Genomic DNA, 10,261 nt, shown 5'->3' with positions numbered 1-10,261 from the left:
AGAAATTATTGATGGGGAAAAACTTAATAGTCAGGCAAGCATTTAGCAACAAGCTTGTCATCTCTTCTGTCTCTCTTGGTATGTATATACCTGTATAGTCAGATGTATATTTATGCCTGCACAGACAGATTTAATTAGGAATGTAGACAGTAGAGGTACAAAGGCTATGAATGACTATCCTAAGCAAACTTTGTACAAGGATTTTATCAAGGCCTTGGGATTTTTCAGCGTTCACAGACCAAGTGACCCCATTTGATCCCCATTTATAATCAAAGGGACAAATTTGTCTTCAGTGATAGCCTGTCTGTTTCCTATGTGATATTCCCCTTTGCCATGCAACTATCCTGTTTGTGTGTGTATTAACATGCTTATTTGGGGGTATGAGGAAACGTGTTGTAACACACTTGATAAAACACTGCTGCTTTAAAGTATTTTTTCAAACAAGAATTTATTATATAAATCAAGACTTTATTAAATGGCTGGGCATATATGTATAAATAGGAACTGGTCTTGAAGTATTGCACCCTTAAACTGAACAAAGTGATTAGGATAACTGATAGCTAAATAAGGTTTTTATGTGCCTGTGGGAGCCATATTAGGATTGATTTGACAAGTCAGTTCAGCTGTGGCAACAGTCATAATATCTAACACAACATTATGTTTTATTAGTAAAATCCTTAAGTGTAGCAAGCTGTTTGTGTCAAAACAACAGTATATTTTAGGGGAGAAAAAGACTTGCTAGATACAAGCTGCATCATCAGGGTTGATAATATATTAGAGCACTATTGCATTAAAGAGATTCCTCTTCTGCCGTCACTGAATAAATAGTTAACAATGCATGCTGGAGTGCTAGCCTCGGCTACACGTGGTACTTTTGAAGAAACCCGAAGTAATTTTTGATTTGCTTTTTTAAAATATGATAGAAACGTATATACTGCGTCATCATATTTATCCACTTGCTTTCATAAGACAATAAACAGATATGCTAGCAATATGTAGTAAATAACTTGTCTGCCCTGTATCTCTGACATTACCAGAAGGTGCAGTTCACAATAATCCCTTGAATTAAGCTGGTTTTGGTTTTTGTTTTTGTTTTTTAAATAGTGCTTAAGGTTATTTCGATGAATACTTAATTCTAGTTTTTCTCATTTGTTGTTGCTTTATGTATTTAATAGCTTTTCATTTATTAAATAGACATAGTTCTTCTATCCTGGATTAATCTCTTCTAGTTTCAATTTATAAATCCTACAAAATAGAACAAGGAGGTCATTTGATAACATTACCCTTTCTGTAGGAAACTGTATTTATCTCACGTGAGGATTCAGTTTAAAATAATTTTGATGTTGTCCTGTCTGGTTTGCTTGAAACCATCTTAGTAGAGAAATTTTAATGGAGTGCCAGTGATATATTCCTAAACTAGCAAGTTCTTAACGACCCTGGAAAGTGACTGCTTGATTACACTTTAAGGGTATTTGCAAATAAAATCACAAGTAATTAAGGGGAAATCTCCAGGCTTTTGAGCAAGTTTGATGCATGATAACTGCCTGATTCAGCTTCATCTAGAGTAATGCTGTGTAGACAAGAGCTACTGAGATCAATAGCAACATAATGATAGTGGCAGAATTAAGTGAGTAACCTGAGAACTGTGTCTTCAAAATGCATGCAGCTGCCACAAGCCAGGGCCACACAGTGCACTCCGTGCTTCCGTCCTAAATGTTCATCAAAAGACGCCCTGCAGGAAAATGGAGTTAGATGCTCTTTATTGCTGATCGTGTCTCTTGCCACATTTATCAGGGAAATTGGATTAGCAGTTGGCAGCTGCAGGTAGACAAGGTTCTGCAGTGATTAAATATGCAGCTTGGCTGCATTTGTTGTGACAGACCTTTAGTAAATTCTACTGTAAGCACCATCTGTCTAATTTGTATAAAGAAAACTTGGTGCTTTAAGCTACTGATAAAGAACTAAACATGTTGCTTTATCATAAACAAAACTTTTGCTCTAAATTCTCTTAAACATAGTTTATTAGGTTAAAGCTATTTTTCTATCATGATGAATAAATAATACATGCAAAAGTGCTTTCAGGTACTTCATTTTGCAAGTACTGAAAACAAAACCAGTTCAGTTCTTCAGTAAAATGCTTAGTATTCCCATCCACAGGGAGATGACACTGTTAAAATAGCGCTATGAAAATGGTCCAGGACTGCCAAATTCATTTAATTTGTGTTTTTTACTAGGACTTACTAACTGGCTAGGGTTTTTCTAGGTTTTTAATATTTCTGAAATACACCATTGAAAAACAGTCACAACAAGGGAGCTCTTTCTTTTTAAAATACATTTGTAATCATTACATCTGCATACAAAACATATGTTTAGGTTTCTTTTCCAGGGAGATCGAATATAATTGAAGATGGCTTAAGTAATTATGTGCGTTGCTTCCCTTTTTCTTGCTTCTTCCTTCTTCATATTTTTGTATTGGTAGGAAAGATGTCTGGAATAAAACAGTGGGCTAATTTTCACCTAAGAATTTCAAGGTTTCTCTTGACAATCCGGTTAAGTAACATATCGACTGAGTAGCTGGAATCTCAGTAGTACTTTGTTTATAGTCGTGACATCATCACATTTCCTAGAAGCGCTTGAAAAAAAGGATCTGAGGAAAAAGCAGTTAAATAGCAACATGCTATCTTTAGCTGGTTTGTAGAAACTCCATGCTGTTAAATTATTTAAAATCCTTGATTTTCAGCTTGCACACATTAAAAGTTTTCACACTAAGTGCCAAATGTTGCAAACAGCACTTTAACAGAATGATTTTGCTTTGATCCCTGTAGCAGTTCCTGAATAATTTATCACAGGTTATTGCCTTAATTCTGGAGAGGGATAGAGCAATAAAGGCAGATGAAAACACTCCAGTTGAAACACCTTGGGGCCTGCTCATTCTTCTGACACGGCTCTTTTGTTGGAACTATTTAGAGGTTATTAAGACGTGTCTCCAGAATTAAGAGTATGCTGTAAGGATGAAGACAGCCATCTTAATTCTAAAGACAAAGCGCAATGACCCTTCACCTTTTTTTTCCTTTGTTGTTATTATATAGTAGAATTATGAGGGTAATATTATAGCTGCACCCAGTAGTGCCACTATAGTTAAGGGTCTGTCAGACTTTCCATTACAGCCCCGTTTTGGGGATGGGTGGTGCGAGTAGTCTCGTCCGTTTAAAATTGCGTTAGTCAGACATTTGGCACGTGTTGGCAAGTCGTAGGGGTTTTCCGTGAATATTGAAATCTTCAGCTCCTTTCCTTTGAAAAATCCATTAAAAAATCTTCTTCGGGTCTTTGAGACAAAATACTTGAATTCGTTTTTTAAATTGCTTTGTTTTAAGTAATCTTAAGTAAACCCGTCATTGACATTCAGAGAAGAATATTTTGAAACCAGAATTGGAACAAAATGGTTTCGTTAGCAGGAAAAGCAGCATATAAACCCACATACTAGTAACAAGCTCCTCTTGCCATCTTTGTATTTACTGTTCTCTGCTTCTCATCTCAACTCCTCTCGCAGTTGCTGGTGTTATTAACTGTCACTTTGCCCCAGAAATGGTTGTGAATGAAGCAGTAGCTTCACGTGTTCTTCAAATTACCCTGTTAAGTTTGCCAGGCACTTCGAATCCCGCAGGACGACAGGCAAAATGTAGATGCATATGTGTATGAAGTTGCTTGTCATTAATAAATTTTATGCACATAAGTGCTATTTGTAAACTCTTAATGGACTAAAACTAGACTGGCTTGAGATTTTAGGGGTTTGCAGTTGGGGTTTTTCCTTACTCAATGTGACTTAATCAAGCATGGAATCTAGGGGGATTTTTGCTCCTGTTAGAGTTTAGATTTATTTTTACCAGTGACTTACATGGATCAGGATTTATGTTGGCATCCTCTAGGCTCTTGTATAGGCTGTTCGGACTTTGCCAGATGTAAGCAGAGTTATTTTATAAAGTTGAGTTCTGATGCATAATATCTAAACCGCTGAGTTTGCTGGGATTTTCCAGGACAAGAATGTTATGGTGCCTTGTAGATTGATGTAATTTTTTTAAGAATAGTGTGGTTAATGGTATGGGCGCTTTAACAACAATATCTGAATTTAAAGACTAGAAAACCAAGAAATGTGTACTTTGTTGTAGTCGTTTTCCTTTCTTTAGAATTCAAGGTCCAAGGATGTCTGAAATTGCCTGGTGTTTGTGTAGGTTGCCAGAAACCTGGGACCATAGTTTAAGGGAAGTTGCACATCTAGTTTTATTAATAGTTTTCAAAGTCTTACAGCCAAGCTGTTTCTTAAATATATTTGCAAAAGAGTGTTTTCTTACAACCGGTTCTTTTTATAAAGACAGTATAAGCATATCAGAGAAACACAGGTTTGGCTGGTTGTCTTTTTTCTCATCTCTGTTCTAGAGACCACAGTAAGATGGTGAGCTCTTTCTCTCCTAGCACATCCTCAAACAAAGGCAAGTTCATGTCTTGCCAGGGGCTGCGGCTCCCCTTCTTCCCCGCTCCAGCCTTTCCTTTGTGCAGTTCTGCTTGTCTCCTTAGCTGTGGCTAGAATGAGCAAAGGAACCAAAATTAGTCTGGAAGATTTCTACTTCCCTGTGTGTATTGTTGCATCTTGATATCCTTTCAGAAAGAACTATAGTGTCTTGCTGCTAAATTCTTTTAATTCTGTACGCTTTGGCCACCCTGTCTGCTAAACTGTTATTTTCTCTGTGGGCAAAACAGCACACACAAAGTATGAAAATAAAGATGAATATAAAGATAAAGTTACAATTTTATATTGCATCTTCTCAGTATTGAACACTTCCTCTCTAGTGATTTCAGAGTCCCATTAAAGTTAATGAGAGTTGAGACCTCTGAGCATCTTGCAAGTTCAGGCCATTTCAATGCACAACAGAAAGGAAATGCAAATATTAAAATACTCCCAGCAACCTCACCAGTGTTTTGCAGAGGACTCAATTTGTCCTTGGATAAATCTATGTGCGTGCCATCCAAGTCAGTTGGACTAATGGGTCTGTGTATGAAAAGTAGAAATTAGCCCTTGTGTAAGATTACATTTAGCAGTTTAACAAGGCATCAGCCATAATTTGCTCTTTATGTGATCAATTAAAATTAATATGTGAATCTTACCTTGTGTGTTTCTCAACACTGTAAATATTACAGTGTTAGCACCAAGTGGTACATTATTGAAAACTCTGGTTTTAAAGAGAGAATTCCGTACTGAGGGTTTTGCCATCCTTGTATGATTTTTTTTTTTTTCCTAGACTCAGCAGTGCTGTGGTCTTTCATTATGGAAGAAAAAAAAAATTACAACCCCCACCTGCAACACATGGATAAAATTTATTAAAACTACTTAATTATAAAAAAATAATATTTGTCTAAGTAAATGGAGAAGTTAGTTTATATTGTTAAAATATTTTTCATTCACGAGTGTTTCTTATTGATGTCTATTAATTATCCTGAAAACATCCCTTTAGTAGGGGCTAATTATCTATGCATAAAATGTTGTCTGCGTTTGTGCTGGAAGGATTCTGAAGCCACGCTTTAGTCATTAAAGGGGAAAAAAAAAATCAGCTCAGAACTACTCTTAATTCAGATGGAGATTTGTGTGGTCTTCTGTAAACAAAAAAGATGCTTTTTACAGAAACCTGCCTCAGAAAATTACTTTTAAAAAAGGGCTAGTTAAAATAACAGTACAATGAGAATCTCAGTGTAACCTTAATTGCAGCTTATGTGTATCAGTTACACCTCATTCACAATATTACAGGCTGAAATTAACATTTTATTGTTATTGTTACTTTAAATATATTAATAGAGGAAGCACTTTTAAACTTTAATACACAGTATTCATATATTATGTTTTAATTTGCATTATTCATTAGGACCGCATATTGAATAATCAAAAGTATTTCCTTAGCATTTTGCTAGTGTTACCACTATAAAACTTGTGGAAATCTTGTTTGTTAAAAGAATCTTTGTGTTTTTGATAAAAAAAAGATTTGAGCGAGACATTTAAACTAATGAATCAAAATCAGATATGTGGTCATTATTGGCTGATTATTACTCCATCTGCTCTGTGCTAACGTGAAAATCAATTACTGTCTCTCTTTCCCACTGACAGCGTATGTTGATCAGGCTGGCAAGGGATCTTCGAGGGATTGCCTTTGCACTAAACACAAAGACCAGCTACACCATGCTGTTTGACTGGATGTATCCTTATTACACGATGACAATACCAGCTCTGTGCACAGAGGGATACCAGGCCCCTTGCATTAGTTTAATAGTATGGCACAGTGGGGAAGAGGAAACAAAGCTAAATGAACTAATGTGTAATCAGCTAAAATTACAGCACAATGGCAACCATGCAGTTAACTGGGAAGGACCACAGAGAGGTCACTTTTTTGTTGTGTCACACTACTAATGGAGAAAACATATCCAAGTGTTTTTCTTCCCTTCATAAATCCCTAATGCTTTACATAAAAACAGAGGCTGTGTCTTTAACTCCAAACACAATGTACCTACATTTTGTTTAACATCAAAAGTGCTCAAAAAAATACTATACAAGTGCTATCTGGGGAGATGTCTCTCTCTGGTATGAATCATGTCTTTAATTTAGTCAGTTACTTTCTATTTATGTCAACTCTATTAATATCGCAACACCTGCAGTCTTCTTGATCCAGAAGAAAATGGACATCTGGAAACAAAATGAAAATCTTTCAATTGTAGTTTTCTTCAATAAGTGATGGTAATGGAACTCTATTTGCTTTAAATATTGTATAAATTTTTAGGCCAACAAATACAGTAATACTCAGGGTTATTTTCTTAATACTGTAAAGAAATGTTTTCTATTTTTATAAATGCAGTAGCTGGAATTCTCTATTCAGGCACACAGTCATATTAGGAACAAACTGCTGAAATCTGTAGTGAAGTAACTCTGAAAATGTTTTATAATTTAGATCTCACAAAGCTATGGAAGTTAATTATGTATTTGTTTATTTTATGGACAGAAAAAACCCCAACATTCAAATGCAATTACATGCTTTATTAGAAATCAAGCTTTTAAAGATACTTTTAATTTAAGAAAATAATGAAACCCTACTGTTCACTAATAATCTACCTGGTTATAAAAGAAAAATGCATCAATACAGAATTGCAACTAGGAAATCAGCCTTTAAGGACTGTACAGCTGTACAGCAGAGCCTGGTGTGATCTGTGTGGTGGATAGTAAGCTCCTGGTGACCATTCAGATAAGCCCTCTTTAAGACCTTCACAAGCCTGCAGTGATTGTGTGTGTGTGCAGGCTCAGCTTGCAGCAAGCAAGTCCAAAACATGAAGCAGTGTAATCTTGATTTCTTTTAACATCTGTGGGAAGCATCCCTTAATTCCAGTTTTAGAGGACTGGAGAAAAAAAAAATAAAAAAAGGGAAGGAAAAAAAAAACCTACTGGAGCCAGACTGTGAATTAGCATCTCATTTTCTAGTGGGCACCATTGGGTACATTTAACTTAGTTAGTACTGTTCGTGCTTGTGTTACCCTAAAACTTAATAATAAAATCAGGAAGATGTGTAAAAGCAGATCAGTGCTGCTTCCATTTCACATTGTTTTTGCTTTTCAGTATCATGCCCTACTCCTGTGTAGAACTGCAAATCTGTAGATGTAGGAGGAGGGATAATGGAGACTTACCTCCTCTCCATTTGAAATATAGGTTCATCCATGCAGGTGGGTTTTTATACAAGGATGCAGGATATATAATCCTCAGGACCCTTCCTTAAAAATATTTCTTACTCAGTTTATTCCTTCCAGTTTATGAATTAAGTTTCTTTCAAATAAATACAAGCAGCCTCCAACTTCTGGATGTCCTTATTCTGTATTAATAATAAAAATAGATTAAAATGTAGCTCTGTGTGGAATTCAGAGCTCAGGCCTTCTCAGTTGCTTTTCCCTTGTGCAGGTTCAATTTTTTTTTCCCTCACCACCTTTGGCTGTAGAGGATAAGTGCTTCTGTTCAGTGGATTTCACCTCATTTGGCTGAGTCCAGCTTCATCCAGGTATTGATCCAAAGCATTATAGCAGAATAAGCTGCTATTACTGCAACTCTTATTTACTGTATATAAAGACAAATGTAAACGAGTGGAGAAGGTAGTGTCAGATGCCAATTTTACCGTGTGAAGTTTAAGTATCCTTTGATTAACATACTTATTTTGCAGTTTCAAATGCTTCATCAGAAAACGGTTTTAGTAGCAAAGGAAAGCTGATTTTCAAATAGGTTTTATTCTGTTATGTTTGAAGCCCTTATTATTTCAGTATTGAAAATGGCAGTTGCAGAATGTTAATCAAAATAAATCTGATTTCCTCACATTTGTTCAATAAATAAACAACAGAAAGAGGCAAGGGAGAAAAGGCTAAACTAAGCTTTTAATATACTGTAAGATGATGTTTATTCTGTATGGAAGACTGTCAGAAATAGTCACTTGTAAATCATTCGTAGAAGCATGTATTGATAAACTTTTCAAGTGATTGCAGAAAATATTTTGGGTCTAAACCCTGTCTGTAAGAGAACCAATGACACACAGTAATCTCTCACCTGAGTGTGGGGTTTTTTTTTTTTTTGATTGCAATGTTTAGGATTTAAGTTTTGTCCAGTAGATGGCAAAAATGAGCAGAAATAATTTCTTCTAAGTCGTTTTGGTTGGGGGGGGGGGGGTGGTGGGACGACACGGACACACACGAACACGGGGGACACCGTTGTATCTTGTATTTTACCATTATGATTGAGTTATTAGAATCCTGGTTTAGAGGTGAATCGTCAGGTATGCTGAAGCCAGGCTAGATTGGCAAATAGGGCTGTTTGTAGCAGGCGTGCTTATACTAATTGAGTTTCTCTAGCAAATCAGGCTCCTTGGAAAAAGGCCAAAGGCTTTTCATAATTGTATTGACAAGAAAATGAATATGATAAATGGTGTTCATTCAGCTGAGACAAGATTTATAGTTTTCCTCTGGCAAGGGATGAAGAGAAAATACTTATAGTAAAATTTGTTTTAAAGTTGTATTAGGTGATCTCTCAAAAGACTTCATTAAAATATTGCCAAATATTTTAAACAGCTTCAGGTGTTAAGTATAGCATCTTCCCAAAGTGTCCGGTGATGAAAGATTAAGAAAAACATCACACAAACAAACAAACAAAACAAAACAAAAAAACCCAATACCTTGGATATGAAAGTCATTTATTCTTCCTGAAATATTGATATGTCAGGCTGTCAATGACGATTCCAGTACCACAGCTTTGGAAAGTTTATTTGCCTTTTGTACTCGTAACACGTGGTCTCTGTAATTTGTAGGTCAGTCCTGAACATGCAGGTGTGGCCTGACAAAGCCTGCATACCGATTTGAGTGGAATCAAAACCTGGTTTTCTTAACTGTGATGCTCCTCCTTACGTATTTCATTCTGCTGTTTACTTCACGACCGCCTGGATAAGGTGTTGAATGTTTAACCTGTTTTCTTCCATACTAATGTCAGGCTGTAGTCTAAGGTCCTTGGTCTTGCTCTCAGGTACATCCATGGAGATTCAACTGTGCATTCAGGGTAATATCTACTTTTTTGTTACTTTCATTTAGTGTTCCCTACAGTTAGATGGTAACCCATAGGCAATTTTTTCGGTGTTCCTCCCGGTTGATTCTCAGTATTTAATGACTTTTGTTGTCTGCAAAAGAAAAGGGTTGCAATAAGAAAATTGGCTGCAAGAATTAAATGATTAGGTTGACTCAGAGTTGCAGTCAGCTAGATTGCACACGGTGTGTATGTGTGAGTGTGTGGAATTGTCTGCCTATATAAAAACATCTACGTGTGTAGACACATTGACAGTAGGTTTATAGAAAGGTGATCAGCCATGAGATGTTTCATGTGGTGGTCGTTCAGAAGATCCAGATGACCTAGGTATTCAGATGTCTGATCATATGCTGCTTCAGATGTGGATCACTACCACAAGCAAACTGCCATCGTTACATATTTATCTTTCTTAACAACAAAAAACCACATGCAGCAGTAAGATGGCTTGTTCAAAATTATTCTGGTTTCGAAGAAATTTTTAATTTTATGTTTTAAGGATTTGGGATTAGGTAGAAACTTGAAAGAGCCAAGCAAGCTGTAGGGGTTGAATTTTCCTAATCGCAAGAGAAGAGGAGAATGCGTTTTTTATGAAACAAGGCTACCTGATGTGTAATCTGTTCATAA

At 36.1% G+C, this 10,261-nt stretch overlaps 1 protein-coding gene across 1 annotated transcript in view; it reads left to right on the top strand.

Annotated features, from left to right (window-relative positions):
- Window positions 1–10,261, top strand: part of LOC104515667 (ran-binding protein 17-like) — a gene marked incomplete at its 3' end in the record, with an annotated part of 58,777 nt that overhangs the window by 23,742 nt on the left and 24,774 nt on the right. Inside the window, 1 exon segment of the mRNA XM_010159727.1 lies at window positions 6,148–6,240. Within this exon segment, the coding sequence (XP_010158029.1) occupies window positions 6,148–6,240 (93 nt within the window).

The sequence above is a fragment of the Eurypyga helias genome, unplaced genomic scaffold, assembly GCF_000690775.1.
Source record: "Eurypyga helias isolate BGI_N326 unplaced genomic scaffold, ASM69077v1 scaffold14659, whole genome shotgun sequence".
Classification (NCBI taxonomy): Eukaryota; Metazoa; Chordata; class Aves; order Eurypygiformes; family Eurypygidae; genus Eurypyga; species Eurypyga helias.
The sequence above is the reverse complement of the archived record's forward strand: the minus strand, read 5'-3'. Positions and strand labels throughout refer to the sequence as shown.